The sequence below is a fragment of the Ovis aries genome, chromosome 20 (genome assembly GCF_016772045.2).
Source record: "Ovis aries strain OAR_USU_Benz2616 breed Rambouillet chromosome 20, ARS-UI_Ramb_v3.0, whole genome shotgun sequence".
Taxonomy (NCBI): Eukaryota; Metazoa; Chordata; class Mammalia; order Artiodactyla; family Bovidae; genus Ovis; species Ovis aries.
In genome coordinates this window covers 10,439,461-10,462,056 of record NC_056073.1, presented here as the reverse complement: position 1 = coordinate 10,462,056, position 22,596 = coordinate 10,439,461, and the positions used below count along the sequence as shown (strand labels likewise).

The following is a 22,596-nucleotide window of genomic DNA, read 5'->3' as shown; positions in this document are numbered from 1 at the left end:
TAAAATTCTGGAAAACATTCAAAATAAAAACATGATCCAAAAAAAAAAAATAAAGTATATGGGAGGATGTGCATAGGTTATATGCAAATACTATGCCATGTTATATAAGGTACTTGAATATCTGTGGATGTAATATCCAAAGGGGATCCTAGAATCAATCCTCCATGGATACCAAAAGATGGCTGTATAATTAGCACTGATTATGTTTCAATAAATATAACATCCTGCAGAATTACTTGGGAATAATTATAATAAAAACCTATTTGGGGAAAATGAAGTCTAATATGCTCAATTATTTACTTTAACAGGCCATAATTAGATACTTTATTCTCAATTATCTAGCAATGTCATGTGAACAACCAGTACAAAATGACAGTTTCACAATGAGCTGGTGGGTAACACTGTCAGCTGGCTCTTTCAGACAAGACTGTCACCCCAAAACTATATCTTGATTGTCAATTTTGCTCATTTAGCAATTTAATAATTATACCCAGGTTCTGATCTGGCTCTGAGGCATTAGCTGGAGAGGATGTCCTTTTCCCAATGGAAAGTTAACTTGAGAAATCAAATAAAGGTTAGAAGATTGCCTGATGAGAACAGTTAAAATGTCAGGCAGCCTAAGGCATCAAAAATGACCAGGCATACACTACACTTCATCCCACAGCTCCCACACCCCAAATCTGGCCCAAATTACAATAATCAAAATTTGTAATAGCATCCTACACTGGAAAATGTCATACATGATAATGATGAGATCAGAATTTTACCTGATGGCATTGTTGTATGGCAGAAACCAATACACCATTGTAAAGCAATTATCCTCTAATTTTAAAAAATGAGAATTTTACCTGATGATATCCCCCAACTTAGTTTTTCTAGCTGAGATTGCTGCTTACTGTCGGTCTCTCAAAGCCATTTCTTTTCAGTTCTTGCTTCTTCCTCTAAAGCTGCAATACAGCTTTATCATATTTATTGTCCAATACAGTAGCCACTGGCCAAATGTAGCTACTGAGCACCCAAAGTGTGGCTAATTTAAACTGAGATGCACTGTAAAATATATACCAGGTTTTGAAGACGTACACTAATGAGAATATAAAATATTTCATTAAGTTTTATATTGACTACCTGTGGAAATGATAACACTGAAATTTATTTAGGGATACATTTGGTTAAATAAAACATATCATTAAAATTCATTTTACCTATTCCCTTTCACTTTTTAATGTATCTACTAGAAAACTTAATGTTACATATGTCTTTCACATATTTTTATTGGACAGTACTGATGCAATGCTTCAGAAGGCCTCCTCTGCTACCTTTAGTTGTTTTTTTATGGTTTGACCTCTCAGTCATTCTTTGATTTTCTGTTAACTGCTTAGATTTAGAAGGTAAAATAGCAAGTCAAACTCTGTGGCCAACCTTTAAGATAAGATAAGTAAGTACACTGATAGACAATGAGAATCATCCATTCTTCAACTTACTGGATTGGTGCTTTCCTGCTGCTGCTGCTGCTAAGTCACTTCAGTCGTGTCCGACTCTGCGTGACCCCATAGACAGCAGCCCACCAGGCTCCCCCGTCCCTGAGATTTTCCAGGCAAGAGTACTGGAGTGGGGGTGCCATCGCCTTCTCCAATTGTGGTTTAATATTAGAAGAAAAGGGAGGAGTGTGCAAAGAATAGCCTTCATTGGCATCTGCAGAGATGGACTGTGTGTATATGGAGTATTAAAGAGGGAATGCAAGAGCCATTCTGGGGAGGAAATACACACACACACACACCCTGCAGTAGGAAGAAGAATATATTCCATCTCCAATCTTCCCCACTTGTCTAGGTTTTTTAAACCTATTTTTCTTTTGGCTATACTATTAATAATTTGTCTCTCTTCTATGTGTACTAATTTAAGACTGTTCCCTGGATGGAATGTAACTATTAAGATGATGAGAAAGTGCTGGGAGATGAGGATACAGGGTAATGTATCAGATCTAAAGACCAAACAACATAGATGTTTACTTCAGTTGAAAAAGAACTTACAGATCACCCTGTTCCATCTTCCTTCCAAATGCAAAATCTTTTTATATATGGAATAAAAGCTGTTTGTGTTAAAATATTAGTATTCATTTATCATACCAAATATATACTGAGAAATGGGAGAAATCCTCTGAAAATATTTTTAACAGGAAAAACACATGAAGAAGAAAAAACATGATGCCATTGTTTATGAACCTAAAGAACTTCTGAATCCCTCTCCCAGTGTAACAAATTGTTGCAAATCACTGTGGGTGAAATACAGTTTTCAGAATGTTTACATGACCCAACTTGTCAGCTCCCAGCCAGTTTCAGCCATGTCAAGGAACCCAGGTAAGATATTATTTGTATTAAACTAAGTTAAATATTCTATTTAGCTTGTATTTTTCCTGGTACTGAAGATATAAAATTGGGCACTGGAGTATTTAAACATTAAGAAGTAGTGTAAATCTATTCAAGGAAGTTCTTACATAGTAAAAATCTAAAACTGACTTTGCTTCATGGTATAAACCTCCTAGTTTCTTTTAGCTCTGAATCACTGATGTGACAACTAATTAAGATGATCCCAAATTCACTAAAATAGATCAAATTCATCTTTTAATAAAAAAATATACCTTTAAACTTGACCTGAAAATGTCTGCATTGTTGAGGTAGGGAAAATTCAGTGTAGGTTCCTTCTTGATATTGTCAATATAGGAAAGAACATGAGGGAAAGATAAACTTGAAATTTTGTTTTTCAAAAATGTATGATTCCTAAATGTCCCAAAATGTTGGAAAATTAAAGTGCTGTGTTTGAAAAAGCATTAAAGAATGTTAGAGTTAAATGCATGTGGTTTTAGACTTTTAGATTAAAAACATGCTAGACACCTGAAAGGATTTAAATTAATCTCAAACTATTTTCCACTTTAAAAGAAATACATGCCCCTAAGAAAGCGGAAATTTCAAGCATCCTAATGAGACCCTGGCCGCCACATCAAATATGATATCCATTTTCTAAAAAGAACTCAACTGACCAAAATTTTGAATTTTCATCTGGACAGGTGTCAACAATGATATCTCCAAACCCGAGACTGTGTCACCTATGATTACCTTATAGAACATACATTTCGCTTTTCTAAGTTGAGATGTAACTCGTACCATAAAGTTCACACTTCTAAAGCACACAGTTCAGAAGCTTTTAGTATATTCACAAAGCCGTGCACTATTCTAGAACTTGTCTTTTACTGCAAGACTTTTCCAATGTTTTCACACTCACTGTATTACTTAATCCTCACCGATCCTTATGAAACTGAGGTGCACTGTGGGCGGTTGCCACATTTACCCCAAAACCTTTCCTAATTAGTTTCACCTCAAAAAAAGCAGAAGGGTGAAGAATTACTAATGCTACTAAGTTACAGTGACAGCCAACAGCCTAATCTGCATATATATATATATATATATATTTTTTTTTTTTTTTGCATAGAGTCCTCATTTTACTACGTATGTAAAATCTTTGTGTCTGGCATTTTTGTCTGGTGCGCCGACAGTGCAAGCCTCGGCCGTCGGTTGCCGCCCAGTCAGAGGCGGTAGCGGCCAGAAGCCGCGCCCCACCCCCACTCCCATTTCCTTCCCTCACAGGCTCAGCGAGAAGCGTCGTGTTTCTCCTCTTTTACCGCTGAAGGAATGGGGACGCGCCGACTGAAGGGGGCAGTGTGAGGGACACTGAGTTGTTATGACGTCGAGAACGCTAAAGCCAGGGTCACTGGAGGGGCCTGGTGGTATACCCCGAATACCTAGTCTCCCTCCCCCTCAATCGGATTTGAAGCAGGTAGCGAACAAGTTCGCCTGGAAAATCCCATGGACGGAGGAGCCTGGTAGACTGCAGTCCATGGGGTCGCGAAGAGTCGGACATGACTGAGCGATTTCACTTTCACTTTCAAGCACTGGAGAAGGAAATGGCAACCCACTCCAGTGTTCTTGCCTGGAGGATCCCAGGGACGGGGGAGCCTGGTGGGCTGCCGTCTGTGGGGTCGCACAGAGTCGGACACCCCTGACACGACTTAGTAGTAGCAACGCACAAGGGGCGCCAGCCCCCGGCGCCGGAGACCCCCTCTGGGCACACCCCGCCGTGTGCACTTCCCATTGGTCACAGCCGCTCACGTGACCTCTACTGCCAGCCCCGCCCCAAGGGTTTTTCCGGCCGACAACGGGGTCTAGGCAGTGCGTCTGAGGAGAACCCTGAACGCGTAGTCGTCCAGGTGTGGTTGGTCCCGTGGAGGACCCTGGGAAGCTCTCCTGCTGGGCACCTGATTGGATGGATGGACGGATGACAAAGATAGATTAGATAGGTTAGATAAATTAGATAGAGCGAACTCTTAATGAGGAAGCTGATTGAGAAGATCCCTTTCTCCTCTTAGTGCTTTTGTCCCAGGCTGCAATACAGACTGAAAATGAAAATCACAAGCCATTGTTGGCTGGAAAGTGACCGGTTAAAGCCCAAACTTATCTGTTACTTTGGGGGTATTCTCTTGATGAAAGTGAAAAGGAGAGTGAAAAAGCTGGCTTAAAACTCAACATTCAGAAAACTAAGATCATGGCATCTGATCCCATTACTTCATGGCAGATAGATAGGGAAACAATGGAAACAGTGACAGACTATTTTCTTGGGCTCCAAAATCACTGCGTATGGTGACTGCAGCTATGAAAGTAAAAGACGCTTGCTCCTTGGAAGAAAAGCTATGACTAACCTAGACAGCATATCAAAAAGCAGAGATGTTATTTTGCTGACAAAAGTCTGTCTAGTCAAAGCTACGGTATGGATGTGAGAGTTGGACTATAAAGAAAGCTGAGCACCGAAGATTTGATGCTTTTGAACTGTGGTGTTGGAGAAGATTCTTGAGAGTCCCTTGGATTGCAAGGAGATCAAACCAGTCAATCCTAAAGGAAATCAGTCCTGAATAGTCATTGGGAGGACTGATGCTGCAACTCCAATACTTTGGCCACCTGATGCGAAGAACTGACTCCTTGGAAAACACCCTGATTCTGGGAAAGATTGAAGGCAGGAGGAGAAGGGGACGAGAGAGGATGCGATGGTTGGATGGCATCACTGACTGGATGGACATGAGTTTGGGCAAGCTCCAGGAGTTGGTGATGGACAGGGAAGCCTGGCCATGCTGCAGTCCATAGGCTCACAAAGAACTAGACACTACTGAGCAACTGAACTGAACACTAGCCATATGAACATATCTGTTTGGTGCTGGGGGAGGAGGAACCCGTAGTATTTGTATGGAGAATGTGTGTGTGTGCACACGCATACACCTGTGCTCAGTCGTGTCCAACTCTTTGTGACCCCGACTATAGTCCACCATGCTCCTCTGTCCATGGGGTTTTTCCAGGCAATAATACTGGAATAGGTAGGTTGCCATTTCTTCCTTTAGGGGATCTTCCCAGCCCAGGGATCGAACCTGCATCTCTTGGGTCTCCTGCATTGTCAGGATTCTTTATCAGTAGCACCACCTGGGAAGCCCATGTACAGCTAAAAGACACTTAGAAAAGTTGAGGAGGTGCATAGGATTTGGAGAAGTCCAGAGCAACCGTCCTGATACATCGTTTAAGATAAATTAGACACTCTTGGGAAAACAAAAATGATTAAAAGTGGAAAGAGGCCCTGCCCACTTCTAAAAATGTAAAAAGTATTGATAGGAAAAGTGTGTGCGCTCAGTCATGTCCGACTCTTTGTGACCTGTGGACTACAGCTGGCCGGGTTTCTCTGTCCATAGGATTTTCCAGGCAAGAATACTGGAGTGGGTTGCCATTTCCTTCTCTATTGATAGGAAAGGGCAGACATATATACACACACATAGAAAAATTTCCTGGCATCCAACAGGACTCTGCACTTCCCAATGCAAGAAGCCCGGGTTCAATCTCTGGTCGGAGAACTGAGATCTCACAAGGTGTGGGGTGTGGCCGAAAAAGAGTCTGTCAGCAATGAAAGAGACCCAGGTTCAACCCCTGGGTCAGGAAGATTCTCCAGAGAAGGGAATGGCAACCCACTTCAGTATTCTTGCCTGGAGAATACCATGGACAGAAGAGCCCGGTGATCTAAAGTCCATGGGGTCACAAAGAGTTGGACACAACTGAGCAACTAACACAGAGACACTCATAGATATATAGGTAGTGTAAATGGGATATATTAATTGTAGAAGTCAGAAGAGCGTCCAGTTTTCAGCTTTTCTGCTTCTGAGAGTGCTTGTATTGCAGAAAGGGGTGCCCCCAGGGTCCCCCTTCCGGCAACACTCGGGTGTTCATTTTCTATATATATATATCTTTTACTCTCTAGTTGTGGTGCATGGGCTTCCGGTCGCAGTGCCTGCTTCTTGTTGCCAAGCATGGGCTCCAGGGCACAAGGGCTCAGTAGTTGTGGTGCATGGGCTTAGTTGCTCCATGGCATGTCGGATCTTAGTTCCCAGACCAGGGGTCAACCCTGGACCCCTGCACTGGCGGACAGATTCTTAACCACTGGACCACCAGGAAAGTCCCTTGGATGCTCATTTATGCTTTTTTATTTTTTTGGTGCTCTTAAGGCTCACCATCTCTCTCTTTCCTCCTCTAGATGGACACATTGACTTTTTAAATTCATTTTAAAAAATACTAGGGCCAACTGTACTTTAGGCACTGCAATACATACTTGGGTGACAATAATAAACAAAAACAGCAACAGCCCCTTCCTTCCTGGCACAGATGGTCAGGTAAAGAAGGCAGACAGCAGTCAATCACATATACCAATGTTAAATGTAATATGATAGGGTGCTAAGAGGTCCAGATGCTATAATGGGGCTTTGGCCTAGGAGGGAGGTTAGAGAAGGCTTCCCTGGAGACGTAACTCTGGACTGAGACCTGAGGGGGTTAAGGAGGGTGCAAGTTGCAGGCAGAGGGAATGGCTTGGGCAAGGGAGAGCTAGTAGCCTTTCCCCTTCGATGACTGCTCATCTCACCCATTTCCACTAAACATACACTGATCTTGCCTCTAAGTTCTCAGAAAATACTCTTTTAATTCTAAGTTCTTAGGGAGTAATGGTGACCCATAATTACTGACATAGACAATGTGTATCCAATAGGTAAGTATGCTGATACACACATCTCATATGCAGTATCATCTCTGTTATTTTGGGCTTCTCAGATGGCGCTAGTGGTAAAGAACACACCTGCCAATGTAGGAGACTCAAGAGATGTGGGTTTGATCCCTGGGTCAGGAAGATCCCCTGGAGGAGGAAATGGCAACCCACTCCAGTATCCACAACTGGAAAATCCCATGGACAGAGGAGCCCAGCAGGTTACAGTCCATGGGGTCAAAAAGAGTTGGACATGACTGAGCACACACGCATTTGCCACGCTGCAAGTGTTTCACCAGTAATTGTTCAGATATGCACGAAATACAAATAGTTGTTATGCTGAGTTCCAGAATACAAAACACACTTCTTGCTTTGAGCACAATCTTCTGTTGTGTTCTATCTCTAGGTCCTTCCTTCTCTGCCCCTTTGTCTACCCAGCTGAAATACCCAAGGCTTGTTAGCATTCTTATAGCTCCATTTCTCCCAGCGTCCATTACTGGAACTTACCCAACTTGTATTCCATCTTCATACTGAAGATACTAGATTTTGTACTTCCCAGATGACAGTCAGTTAAAATGATAGTTGCAAATCATCATGCTTTTGATTGGCACAGGTAGGGCTGGTCCTAAACCCATTTTGAAGTTGATGATACTCATTTGGAAGGTCTCCCCACTCAGTTGCCCTTTCTTCTCTCCACTTGCTATGTACAAAGGTAAAAGGTTATGCAAATACTCTTTTTTTTCTATTTTTATTTTATTTATTTATTTATTAAAATTTTTATTTTTACTTTATTTTACTTCACAATACTGTATTGGTTTTGCCATACATTGACATGAATCCGCCATGGGTGTACATGAGTTCCCAATCCTGAACCCCCCCTCCCACCTCCCACCCCATATCATCTCTCTGGATCATCCCCGTGCACCAGCCCCAAGCATCCTGTATCCTGTATCGAACATAGACTGGGGATTCATTTCTATGCAAATACTCTTCACATTCTCCTAAGGCTCTGGGATTCAGGAGTGGTCGCTACCACCAATCAAGTTCGTAGGTACTGAAGTGATTTTCCTGAGAATAAACATCTCCAAGTAATGAAATAGTGGATTAAAGCTGTGATTGCTTAAATCAGGCTGAGTGCCAACAAAAAAAGTTGATCAGTTGGTCTAAGAAAGAAACAGAAATTTTATTTTGAGCCAAATTGAAGATTGCTGCTGCTACTGCTGCTAAGTCGCTTCAGTCGTGTCCAACTCTATGCGACCCCATAAACGGCAGCCCACCAGGCTCCCCCATCCCTGGGATTCTCCAAGCAAGAACACTGGAGTGGGTTGTCATTTCCTTCTCCAATGCATGAAAGTGAAAAGTGAAAGTGAAGTCACTCAGTCGTGTCCGACTCTTAGCGACCCCACGGACTGCAGCCTACCAGGCTCATCCGTCCATGGGATTTTCCAGGCAAGAGTACTGGAGTGGGGTGCCATTGCCTTCTCTGAAATTGAAGATTATAACCCTGGAATAGCCTCTCAGAAAACTCTGAGAACTGTTCTGTCCATTAAAGGTCAAAGCACAGTTATGTATGGTTTTGAGACAGTATGCTGTACATTAAATGATGGATTGTTGACAGTTTACATAATCCAGATCTACAAGTAGTGGGTCATGGAAGTGAAAGTTGCTCAGTCGAGTCCGACTCTTTGTGACCCTATTCCTTCTCCAGGCGGATCTTCCTGAACCAGGAATCAAACTGGAGTCTCCTACATTGCAGGCAGATTCTTTACCAACTGAGCTATCAGTAGGAATTGAACTGGGGTCTCCTGCATTGCAGGTGGATTCTTTACCAACTGAGCTATCAATTAAGCTTAAAGCTTTAAAGGAAATCTTTAAACTTAAGCCACATCTTAATTGGCTTCTCATTTGCACCATAAACTTTCTGTATTACCTTTGTTTTCTGGACTTTCTCACTGCCTCTCCTCCGCTGCTGACACGATTTGTAGTTATGATATCTACAAGTTTCCCAAATTTTCAATCGTGCTATGATTTCGATCAAATCTCCCTTTCCTTGGGGACTTCCCTTCTAGAGCTGTTCTCTTGTTCCAATCTCATCACTATCTGGGCCTGTCATCCTGGGACTTCCCTTCCCAGCGTTGGATCCACCTTTTGGTGATTTTTGTTTTCCCGTTGATTTAGTCATACTCTGTTTCACTGGAAAACCTCCTCAAGAGGCTTCCTAAGAAATTGTTTATGGGAGGACAACTTCCTGAGTCCTTGCATGTCTGCAGATGTCTTTATTCACCTCTCACAAATTACCGAGAATTAGGTAGGCAGAAACTTCTAGGTTGAAGAGAATTTTTTATAAAATCCTCGAGGGTGGGAATTCCCTGGTGGTTGTGGTTAGGACTTGATGCTTTCACTGCCAAGGGCCAGGGTTCAACCTCTGTGGTCGGGGAACTAAGATCTTGCAAAGCATGTGGCATGACCAAAAAAAAAAAAATTCTTGAGGGTATTAATTGTCTACTATATTCTAGAATCCATTACTGATGGGAAGTCAGTCATCAAACTAACCCATGTTTCTCTTTGGAGATCTTTAGCATGTTTAGCCAAAATGACATCTTTTGAAAGGTCAGTATGGTCCAGAGGTGAGGATTTTATTTCCCCTTTGGTTGTCCTGAGAATTTGGTGGGGCTTTTTTCTTGGTGAGATGTTCTAGTCTGAAGTTTGTGCTGGGAAGCTGTCTTATGCTGTTTAACAATTTTCCTCCTCTGTTTCTTTCTGTGACTCTTACTAATCTGGTGCTGGTCTTTCCAGATTGGTTCTGTATATCACCTATCTTACCTCGCCTATTTAAAAATTCTGATTTTTTTTTCTGAGTGATTTTGTTTTCTCAGATGGTCAATTGTATTTTTAATTTTAGCAATCATATTTTTATTTTTATTTTTTTAAACAGGAAGTTAATGTTTATTGGAGTGTCTTTTTTTTTTTTAATTTTAAAATCTTTAATTCTTACATGCGTTCCCAAACATGACCCCCCCTCCCACCTCCCTCCCCACAACATCTCTCTGGGTCATCCCCATGCACCAGCCCCAAGCATGCTGCACCCTACGTCAGACATGGACTGGCGATTCAATTCTTACATGATAGTATACATGTTAGAATTCCCATTCTCCCAAATCATCCCACCCTCTCCCTCTCCCTCTGAGTCCAAAAGTCCGTTATACACATCTGTGTCTTTTTTCCTGTCTTGCATACAGGGTCGTCCTTGCCATCTTCCTAAATTCCATATATATGTGTTAGTATACTGTATTGGTGTTTTTCTTTCTGGCTTACTTCACTCTGTATAATCGGCTCCAGTTTCATCCATCTCATCAGAACTGATTCAAATGAATTCTTTTTAACGGCTGAGTAATACTCCATTGTGTATATGTACCACAGCTTTCTTATCCATTCATCTGCTGATGGACATTTAGGTTGTTTCCATGTCCTGGCTATTATAAACAGTGCTGCAATGAACATTGGGGTACATGTGTCTCTTTCAATTCTGGTTTCCTCGGTGTGTATGCCCAGCGGTGGGATTGCTGGGTCATAAGGTAGTTCTATTTGCAATTTTTTAAGGAATCTCCACACTGTTCTCCATAGTGGCTGTACTAGTTTGCATTCCCACCAACAGTGTAGGAGGGTTCCCTTTTCTCCACACCCTCTCCAGCATTTATTGCTTGCAGATTTTTGGATCGCAGCCATTCTGACTGGTGTGAAGTGGTACCTCATTGTGGGTTTGATTTGCATTTCTCTAATAATGAGTGATGTTGAGCATCTTTTCATGTGTAAAAATATGGAACGCTTCACGAATTTGCGTGTCATCCTTGCGCAGGGGCCATGCTAATCTTCTCTGTATCATTCCAATTTTAGTATATGTGCTGCCGAAGCGAGCACAGCAATCATATTTTTAAAAACTGAAACATTTTTTTGTAGGTTTAATCTTTTTTCATAGCATTTTCTTTTGTTTCCTAAATGTAATATTTTCTTTCTTTTTTTAAATAAAGATTTTGTTTTTGATGTGGACCGTTTTTTAAACGTCTTTATTGAATTTGTTACGATATTGCTTCTGTTTTTATGTTTTGTTTTTTGGCCACAGGCCTGTGGGATCCTAGCTCCCTGACCAGGGATCAAACCCACAACCCCTGGGGAAGGTGAGTCCTAATCACTGGATCGCCAGGGCAGTCGCTAAATGTAATATTTTCTTAAATCACTCTAAAGATATACATTAGAACTTGCAAACATTCTCTTCTGTTTCCTGAATTACATCTGTTTTCTTCAGGATCACTATTTTGTTTGTTTATCTGGTATTTCTCTTTCATACTATGGTTCTTCTCAGTTGCCTGGTGATCTTCTGTTATTTTAAAAAAAAATACTGACCAGTTAACTCACTCATATAGCATTTATCCATGTTCCAGGTGTGGTCCTGCACAGTTAAATGTATTAACTCACTTAATCATTTCAACAACCCCTCTACAAGGTAGTTACTATGGTATCTTATTAAGTTTGTGCTGTGTGCTCAGTCGTATCTGACTCTGTGACCCCATGGACTGTATCCCACCATGCTCCTCTGTCCATGGAATTCTCCAGGCAGGAATGCTGGAGTGGGTTGCCATTTCCTTCTCTGCTGATTAAGTTTAATTCCATCAATTGTAAAATGTACTATAATTTTGTTTCCTACTAAGGAAATAAACAATGCTGTTGGAATATGACATGCCATAGACTATAAAACATATTCTTGGAGGCATTATAAAATCTTAGAATTGATAAAATAAGATAGTACCATTCCCATTTTACAGTTGAGGAAACAAAGGCATAGAGAGATTAAATAACTTTCCCAGGTTATAGTTTTATCTATAGATTTTACATTAGAACCCAAATGATTTGGCTTCAGAATCTTACCACTATGCCTTACTGCTTCCCAGGGCTCCTCACTGAATGGGGACTCAAATAGGGGGTCTGAACTGGGGGAGTTTTAGGGTGATGAGTTAGGGGAGCTGACTTTCTGGCTCCAGATCCCTCAAATGCCGGAACAAGGCACCAACATTCATAAAGAAGTTTTAGCTTTCTCCACAAGATTCGTTCTCCTGTTGGAGAAGAGTGGTCTGGATTTTCCACCTGAAATCTGATGGGTCCAGTGGGCTAGGGTTGCCAAGGGCACCAAGCGGGACAGTAGATCCTCATCAGCCAGTGGCAGGCTTCCCTTTCCCAGCTTCCACGTCCTAGTGAGTGAAGGGGCTTCCTATCCTGGGTTCTTGGCACTTTCTCTTTCTGGCTCACTCCTCTATATCTTGTCTTTTCTTCTTTCTGCCTTCTAGAAACACATATAGATCTCTCATCTGCTGTTGACTTTGCTTCCCATTCTTTTCACTGTTGAAGCTTTACTCTTTTTTATACTTTCATTTTGGTGGGGTCTTGGGAGGGACTAGGAGAAATGGAAAGGTCAATGCTTGTACTCAGTCTTAAACCAGAAGGCCCTAGATCTCTCTTTTTTATTAAATAAAATCAAGATTATAAAAAGATGACCATCATCTGAGACAATAAAATATTCACGTCATAGCTGGCAGTGGAAAAGCACTTACAAAACCTTAAAGTCATATTTGCTTGAAAGTTTTCCTAAGTGCAACAGAAAGAACCTTTTGTATGTTGATAGAACATTTTTTAAAGTCCCAATACACTGAGGCTTGTTATTTGCTTTAAGAAGGAATTATTCTTTTGAAAAGATTAACAATGAGATTTTTCCAAATTCCCCAGTAGGTCATTTAGATGACAGTTTTATTTTCAGAATTTTATGTGGATATATATATCTCCACACAATTTTCAACATAAAGTGAGATAATTTTTCCTTTTGGATATTAAAAATTCAGTATTGGAATATAATAGAGCACTTGAAATGTGGCCAGTGCAATTGAGGAACTGAATTTTAAGTTTTTTAAAATTTTAATTAAGTTTAAAAAACTGATACTTGATTTAGTTGTTGGACAAGTTTTAGGTATGTGTGGAACAACTTGGATATATGAATTTACTTTTTAATTGTAAACTTCATTAAATCTAAATACAAATCAACACTTCATGAAATAAAATACAAGGTTTTCCAATGAAATTAGTTAATATCTGGATTGAGATGTGTTGCAAGTATAAAATAAACACTGGATTTTGAAAGCTTAAATTAAAAAGTGCAAAACATATCACTAATAATTTTATATTGATTATATGTATAATACTTTGGATGTGAGAGTGTATAAAGAAAGCTGAATGCCAAAGAATTGACGCTTTTGAACTGTGGTGTTGGAGAAGACTCTTGAGAGTCCCTTGGACTGCAAGGAGATCCAACCAGTCCATCCTAAAGGAGATCAGACCTGGGTGTTTACTGGTAGGACTGATTTTGAAGCTGCATCTCCAATACTTTGGCCACCTGATACGAAGAGCTGACTCATTTGAAAAGACCCTGATGCTGGGAGGGATTGGGGGCAGGAAGAGAAGGGGACGACAGAGGATGAGATGGCTGGATGGCATCACCGACTCAATGGACATGAGTTTGGGTAAACTCCAGGAGTTGGTGATGGACAGGGAGGCCTGGCGAGCTGCGGTTCATGGGATCGCAGAGTTGGATGCGACTGAATGACTGAACTGAACTGAGCTTTGGATATACTGTCTAAGTAAAATATATTACTAAAATTATTTTTTACCTAATTTTACCACTAGAAAAATTAAAATTTATATATAGCTTGAATTATATTTCTACTGGACAGAGCTATTTATTCCATTGCAAGGCTTTGCTTTCAATAATCACTATGATGATGGGATTTCATTCCTCTCATTGTCTAAGACAGTTTTAAGTGACATGGTGAGTGATAGTTAATGCAGTTATCTCTTTGAACTTTTTTCTATCAATTAGGTCACAATCCACCTTCTCAGCCCAAGGAGGATAGTATTGGCCAGAACCATCACCAGGAGGAAACAATTCACAAGTTGGCCGTGCAGCTGAGAAACATTGGGGACAGCATTGAGCAGAGAATGGTGCAAGAGGTGAGACTTAAATTTCTCCAGCAAGGACCTAGCTGGAAAGAGCAAACAGAACAATGGCTGCCAAGAAGCTGGAGTGCCCAGGAATTAGCAGAACACGTGGATTAATAATGTCCAGATTACCAAGCATTAGATCTGAAAATTGAGAACCTGAGCCAATGCCAGTATTTGATCTCACATTTGCCTCGCAAAAAACTGGTCCACGGACCAGCGGCATCAGCATTATTTGGCAGCTGACCGGATGTGCCAAATCTTGAACCCCAGCCCACAGCTCTGGCATCAGAATTTACCATTTTGCACACACCCTCGGGGATCTGAGTTATAAATGTGAGAAACTTTGCTTCACACTCTCAAACTAGGAGGCATGTGAGAATCACCTGTGGAGTTTTAAGAACTACAGATGCTGGGCTCCACCTTGAGAGATGAGTCCAGGTGAATGTAATGCTCCATCATGGAGGAGAACCTTTGACTTAGATTGTGGTTATCCTCCTTGAACCAACCCAGGTTATGCTCTAAGCCCAGCTCTCCTTGATTTCTTTGTTTCTCCTGATTATTATAAGAAATAATAAGGGAAAACAGAAAGATTACTGTTTTAAATTCTGTGAAAGTGTTAGTTGCTCAGTCATGTCTGACTCTTTGTGATCCCATGGACTGTAGCCAGCCAGGTTCCTCTGTCCATGGAATTCTCCAGGTAAGAATACTGGAGTGGGTAGCTGTTCCCTTCTCGAGGGGATCTTCCTGACCCAGGGATCAACCCTGGTCTCCTGCATTGCAGGAAGATTCTTTACCAGCTGAATCACCAGGGAAGCCCAAATCTTAGGCGTGATGAAATCCACAGCCAACTTAGTTTTCCTCCAGAACAACCTGTAACTGGCAGCAGAAAGAGAATAACCATGTGGGGCTCTGTGCTAGGACAGGTGGCTGACCCTTAGAGCCCAACTTCTTGCCCTTAAATTCATCACAGGACCAGCACCTGCGGCGATTTCTTGTTTGTCCCTGCTGCTGCCATCATGCTGACTTCAGGGAGTGCCAGGCCCCTGTTTGTGCTCTGGTTCAAATGTGGCAGACTCAGCCATCCCCTCAAACAAAACATTCCTGGAGACAAAACAAGAACAGAAGGTCCCAACAGTAACGTTACTAAAAGTAAGAAGGAAACAATCACGTAAAATACCGATAGACCAATTATGCACATATTTATTGAGTGCCTACTATGCGCCAGACTCAGTCCCAGGTATTGACAGACCAAGTTCACTCAAGTATTTATTGAGTGCTTCCTATATGCCAGACTCAGTTCCAGGCAGAGAGCAGGATGGAAGATGAGCCTACTCTCATAGGACTCATAATGTAGGAGAGGGACAAACGGTGAAGTAGATGCCGACTGCTGGGGGTACTGAGTGATGGAGATGACTCTGAATGGGCCATCAGGAAAGGCTTCTCTGAGGCAGTGATATTTGAGCAGAAACTGGAAGTGAGCCAGGGAAATACCTGGGGAGACAGTGTTCCAGGCAGAGGGAACTGGGAGTGCCAAGCCGTTGGCATAGAAACAGGCGTAAGGAGCAGCAAGGAGGCCAGAATGGCTGAGCAGGGTGGGTGTTGAGGTCCAGGGGCTGACCTCTGTCTTAGGAGTGGTGGTTAAAGGTTTTTGGGTTTTACCCTAAGTGTTTATAAGAGAAGCTTCTGGAGAGGGAGAGTAAAAGAGTGCCATGTTCTGATTTATATTTAGAATGAAGCCAGTAGACTGTTCTGAACACTGAGTGAGATAATTAGATGGAAAATAATCAGTATATGTTATCAAAGCCAACAACTTAATTTGTTTCTGGCCTTATTTGAGTTGAACGCTTCTTGGCCATGTATCATTTATTACAGAGCATCCATGGTACTCTCCACCTTCCTCCGATGCTCCACTTTCTTCTGCGGTTTTCACTGATGACTGTGCTTTATGAATTACGGGCAAGTCCTTAGTTCAGCTTTTCTGTTTCTTTATCAGCTAGCACTCTGAATACTCCTGCTTCCTTCTAATTTTTTCTCTGGAGAGAGCAGAGTAGGAAAAATCACAACCACCTATTTGCTACATTTATCTCAACCCAATCAGGAAGCTACTTATCCATGTCACCTCCGCTTCCATTTTCCTTTTCTTCCTTTCCCTTACCTTTTTTTTTTTTTTGGTAATGATTTTTTCCCCTTACCTTTTAAGCTATAATTTAATTATGTGTTAAATTTACCTCTGCAGCTTAATAAATTAACATTTCTTTCTTTAAAAAAACTTTATTGAGAAAATTCACATCATACAATTCATCCATTTAAACAGTATAATAGTGGCTTTATGTTTATTCATAGAGTTGTATAGCCATCATCACAATCAATTTTAGAACAGTTTCATCACCCCAGGAAGATACTGCAAACCCAATAGTAGTCCCTTCTTATCTCCTCCCGTTTTCCTTCCAGCCCCACCAATCTATGTTCTGTTTCTCTGGATTTGCCTATACTGAAATTTCATATAAGGGGACTAACATAATATGTGGTCCTTATGTCTGACTTCTTTCACGTCAGTTCAGTTCAGTCGCTCAGTCGTGTCTGACTCTTTGCGACCCCATGGACTGCAGCAGGCCAGGCCACCAACTCCCGGAGCTTGCTCAAACTCACGTCCATTGAGTCAGTGATGCCATCCAACCATCTCATCCTTTGTCATCCCCTTCTCACTTAACACAGTGTTTTTTTCAAGGTTCATCCATGTTGTACCATGAATCAATGCTTCATTTTATTGATGAATAATATTCCAGTGTATGTATACACATCACTTTGTTTATTCATCAGTTGTTGAACGTTTGGGTTGTTTCCACTTTTTGACTATTATAAATAATGATGCTATGGACATCTGTGTGGAAGTTTTTGTGTAGATGAGTGTTTTCAGTTTTTTTGAGAACATACATAGGAGTGGAATTGCTGAGTCATATGACAACTTTAACTATTTGAGAAACTTCCAGACTGTTTTCCAAAGTGGCTGTACTATTTTACATCGTGGCCTACCAGCAAGGTATGAGGGATCCTGTTTTTCCACATTCTTGTCAAAATTAGTTAACTATCTCTTTGATTATAGCCAGCCTCTCGGGTGTGAAGTAGAATCATACTGTGGGTTTGATTTGCACTTCCCTGATAGTTAATGTTGTGCATCTTTTCAGGTGCTTATTGGTTATTTGTATAAATCTCTGGAGAAATGTCTATTCAGATTTTTCATTTTAAAATTGGGTTGTCTCTTAATTATTGAGTTGTAGGAGCTCTTTATATGGGCCTGCCAAGTGGCGCTAATGGTAAAGAACCCGCTTGCCAATGCAGGAGATGTCAGAGACGTGGGTTTGATCCCTGGGTCAGGAAGATCCCCTGGAGGAGGGCATGGCAACTCCAGTATTCTTGCTGAGAATCCCATGGACAGAGGGGCCTGGAGGCCTACGGCCCATAGGGTCACAGAGGCACACATGACTGAAGCGACTCAGCACAGCACAGCAGCACAGTTCTTTATATATGCTGAATATAAGTCCCTTATCAGATATGTTATTTGCAAATATTTTCTCCCATTCTGAAGGTTGCCTTTCATCTTGACAGTGTTCTTTGAAGTGCAAAAGTTTTAAATTTGATGAATTTCAGCTTACCTATTTTCCTTTGGTTGCTAGTGCTTTGGGGTCATATCTAAGAAATCATCACGAAGCTTTATGCCTATGTTTTCTTTCAAGAGCTTTAGACTTTTAGCTCTTAAACTTAGGTCTTTGACTCATTTGGAGCTGATTTTTATATATGGTATGAGTTATAAGTTCATCTTCATTCTTTTGCATATGGGTATTAAGTTGCCATAGGACATCTGTTGAAAAAAGTACTCTTTTCCTGCTGAATTGCCTTGGCACCCTTGTCGAAAATCAACTGACTATAAATTGGGGGTTTATTTCTGGACTCTCAATTCTATTCCATTGATCTGTGTCTATACTTATACCTGCCCTAGTTTTCCTTGCAATGTTTTACAAAGCTGGCTTTGGCCTAGACTTTTAAAGTAATCTTTCTTGTATTGCAAAATTGTCTTTTAGAGCACTGCAAATAGACCACAGAATATTTTTAAAATAATTTTAAAAATTCCTCCTCAGTTTGACTCTAAAATGCTAAAAGGCTTTACTCTGCTGCTTCCAGGCTTAACTCAAGTAACTTTAACAAAATATTGAATCTGGTATGGTATATTTCTTTCATATGCAATCATTTATTCACATTTTATACTTTGTTTAATCAAGTGGTCTCATTGATTCTCCAGATGCCTTCCTGCTTTTGATGTATTTAAAGAAACTTTGATTCTTGCTCTTGGAACTCCCTGGCAAGGAGCTCACCAAGGTGCATTTTTATCTGCTGAATTGATTGTCCTCAAGCTATCACATAGCTTGACTTCTTATTCTTTTCACTTAAGCAAGTGTTTGTTTGTTTTCAAATAGGCCTTGATTCTCAACCTATTTTGCCATCTAGTTTTGAGGGGTTTTGGTTCAAGGACCTGTTTTTTTTTTAATCTGGGGCATGTAATTTTCCTAGCTATACAGTATGTTTTAAAACAGTCTTTCTATGTTTTTAGGATCTTAAATATGGCTTTGAAATTTTTCTCCATAGACTCTATCCTGGGTCCTAGAAGCTGCCTCCTCCCTGTCCCTATAGGCTTGCTGTTGCTGCTGCTAAGTCGCTTCAGTCATGCCTGACTCTGTGCGACCCCATAGACGGCAGCCCACCAGGCTCCGCTGTCCTTGGGATTCTCAAGGCAAGAACACTGGAGTGGGTTGCTATTTCCTTCTCCAATGCATGAAAGTGAAAAGTGAAAGGGAAGTCGCTCAGTCGTGTCCGACTCTTAGTGACCCCATGGACTGCAGCCTACCAGGCTCCTCCGTCCATGGGATTTTCCAGGCAAGAGCACTGGAGTGGGGTGCCATTGCCTTGTCCACCCTATAGGCCTAGGAGTGGCAATAACTCTGCTGTTATGCCACTGTTATGCCTCTTCCCCCCACTTTTGTAAAGTGTCTTCATCCGACACTGTATTATCCTAATTTTAGTGTGTCATCTGTCCTCTCTGGGACCCTAACAGTAATGTATAAGAAATTTCTTAAGTCTGTTAGAAGGACAGATGGGAAATGAACATTTACTAAACATTTTCTTTCAGGTACTCTGAGATACTCTTATTTGTTTCATTTAATTTTCCAAATAACTCTATGAATTAGTGACTCAGTATATCAGGAGAAGCATTTGAGGTTCAGCAAGATTAGATAACCTATCCAAGGTTACTCAGCAACTAAGTGGCAAAACTGGAATTTAAATATATGAGCATCTGACTCAGTGCTCTATACATTTTCTTGTCTGCTTTGCTGGAAGGAAATTCAATTTTTTTTAAATTAAAAATTTTTTAATTTTAATTTTTGACCATGCCATATGGCATGTGGGATCTTAGTTCCCTGAGTAGGGACTGAACCTGTGCCCCCTGCAGTGGAAGCGCAGAGTCTTAATCACTGAACCACTGGACCACTGTCAAAGTCGCTCAATTTTTTAAATTGATATCAATTATAAAAGGGAAAAACAAGTTCTTTCGTGGTTTCCAGTTACAGTGGCATTTACTTATGGGCTTCCCCAGTGGCTCAGCGGTAAAGAATCTGCCTGCAATGTAAGAAATGCAGGAGGTGCAGGTTTGATCCCTAGGTCAGGAAGATCCCCTGGAGGAGAGGATATGGCAACCCACTCCAGTATTCTTGTGAGGAAAATCCTATGCACAGAGGAGCTGGTGGGCTACAGTCCATGGGGCTGAAAGAGTCAGACACAATTGAAGCGTCTGAGCATGCACCAGAAACCTGCTGAGGGCTTTGTTTCCAACCATGCTCACACTCACCCCCTCTTCAGCATCTAAAGTCCATTCTTCAACCCCAAAGCAGACTCCCTTGGTTCTTTGGGAGGACTAAGAAAGTGCTCTGGGATGCCAGAGAAGGAGGTTAATCAACCTGGAAAAGAGTGCCCAATTTGCTGATGGTGAAGATGGGAAAAGATGTCCAAAGGAAAACCTCCCCAGGTTGTGTGGATGGTACGGACATCACGAACAGACCAAGATATTCTTCCACGCAGACACGTCACGGAGCAGCACGAGAAGCGAGTTTGTGGCACTGACTGAATTAATATTAATACTGAACTTCTAACTTTGGATTATTTTATCGCCTTTTAAGAAAACTCACCCTCCCTCTCTTGCTCTCTTTTTAAACAGAACTTTCAGCAAGAAGGCAGAGCTGTCCTGGCTCACTATGTCTTCGTTTTCTTTGGAGGAGTTCACATGTTGCTGCGCTTTCTCTGGAACAACCATTTGATGTAGAAGGAACGTAAGCGGCAGGCTCTGCCTTCCTTCTACCCTCTGAGAAAACAGGAATCCCACTGGGGCAGATGCAAAGAAGACCCTTCTCCTCCTCCTCTCCTTGTCACCCATCATTGCTGCTTTTGTCTGGTTTGTTGAAGAACTGCGGACCCGCTGGCCATTTGTCTGTTTATTGGTCAACCAGTGATGAGACGTCTGTGATGGTCTCATGGTGGAGCCCAAGGAACCTAGGAACCCAGGAGGCCTTACTGCTTAGGAGACACCAGCACTGAGGATAGCCCCAGTGCTCTGTATAAGGAAGCCTTGTACGGGAACCTCCCATGAGTGCCACTGAACCTCAATCCCAAACCAGAGGTCACAGAAATGGGTGCTTTCTCCTGGGCCTCCCTGGGTAGCAGGCCCTCCAGTGACCTGTTGGCCTCATTCTTGTTGCCTGTGTCCAGATCTGTAGCGACCCCTCCTTTTTTTTTTTTACCGTTCTGTCTACCTCATATTCCCTCCCTCTGCCCTCTGAGAAATATGACGAGTATTAAGAAAGTTTGTTGTTATAAACTGCAAGTTCTGAGTTCTTTGTAGGAAAAGTGTTATTTTAGAAAGTTAATAATTAAAAAATGAAATAAATATGGTTATTTTATTGAGCATGAAACACCTGTGCATATTTCTTTTGTGAAGGAGGGATTCCCTTTGTTCCCGCTCATAAAAGTTCATAATTTTGTAGTTTGATCATACATGGTGTCATCTTTGTCCTTCCAAAGGGAAATATTCCCATCTTTTTAAGTCTGTTTCAGGCAATGCCCATCATCACCTATGTTTTGGCTTCCCTAAAATATCTTTGTTATTTTTTAACTCTTTTGAGTATGTATTTATTCACTTATATGTTTAAAAAATCAAAACCATATAAGAACATTTACAATGAAAACACTTGCTCTTATTGCTTTCCTGAATTCTAGTTATAAGTTCATTACATACCCTTCCAGAGTTTCTTTATACAAATACCTGCCTGGAAGAAAAGCTATAACAAACCTAGGTCCGTACAGTCAAAGCTATGGTTTTTTCCAGTAGTCATGTACAGATGTGAGAGTTGGACCATAAAGTAGCCTGAACACTGAAGAACTGATGCTTTTCGAACTGTGGTGTTGCAAAAGACTCTTGAGAGTCCCTTGGACAACAAGGAGATCAAACCAGTCAATCCAAAGGAAATCAACCCTGAATATTCATTGGAAAGACTGATGCTGAAACTCTAATACTTTGGCCACCTGATGAGAAGAGATAACTCATTGGAAAAGACCCTGATTTGGGAAACATTGAGGGCATGAAAAGGGGATGACAGAGGATGAGGTGGCTGGATGGCATCATTGACTCAATGGACATGAGTTTGAGCAAACTCTGGACAGGAAAGCCTGGAGTGCTGTAGGCCATGGGGTCTCAAAGAGTTGGACATGACTAAGCGACTGAACAACAACAATATATATTCACACACAAAAGGTAGCATGTAATTCCCTAGTGGCTTAGATGGTAAAGAGTCTGCCTGCACTGTGGGAGACCTGGGTTTCATCCCTGGGTCAAGAAGATTCCCTGGAGAAGAAAATGGCAACCCACTCCAGTATTCTTGCCTGGGAAATCCCATGGATGGAGGAGCCTGGCAGACTATAGTCCTTGGGGTTGCAAAGAGTTGGACATGACTGAGCGACTTCACTTAATTAACAGATCCTGTTCTGTACCTTGATAGATAGCATGGTGGTCAGGTACTACTTGTCTTACAAATGTTAACTTATTTACTCTTCATAAGAACATTCAGTTCAGTTTAGTCAATCAGTCGTGTCCGACTCTTTGTGACCCCATGAATTGCAGCACATCAGGCCTCCCTGTCCATCACCAACTCCTGGAGTTCACTCAAACTCATGTCCATCCAGTCGGTGATGCCATCCAGCCATCTCATCCTCTGTCATCCCCTTCTCCTCCTGCCCCCAATCCCTCCCAGCATCAGAGTCTTTTCCAATGAGTCAACTCTTCTCATGAGGTGGCCAAAGTACTGGAGTTTCAGCTTTAGCATCATTCCTTCCAAAAGAACA

General features: G+C 41.5%; 1 protein-coding gene and 1 non-coding gene across 2 annotated transcripts; one reads left to right on the top strand and one right to left on the bottom strand.

Annotated features, from left to right (window-relative positions):
• Window positions 1-2,185: 2,185 nt before the first annotated feature.
• Window positions 2,186-21,170, top strand: PXT1 (peroxisomal testis enriched protein 1). Its single transcript, XM_012100563.4, has 3 exons — window positions 2,186-2,357; window positions 14,033-14,163; window positions 20,420-21,170. The coding sequence occupies exons 1-3, from the start codon at window positions 2,186-2,188 to the stop codon at window positions 20,522-20,524; spliced, it is 408 nt and encodes a 135-aa protein (XP_011955953.3). The 3' UTR covers window positions 20,525-21,170.
• Window positions 10,925-11,031, bottom strand: LOC114109779 (U6 spliceosomal RNA). Its single transcript, XR_003586354.1, has one exon. It is a non-coding gene; the product is annotated as a U6 spliceosomal RNA (small nuclear RNA).
• Window positions 21,171-22,596: the final 1,426 nt, after the last annotated feature.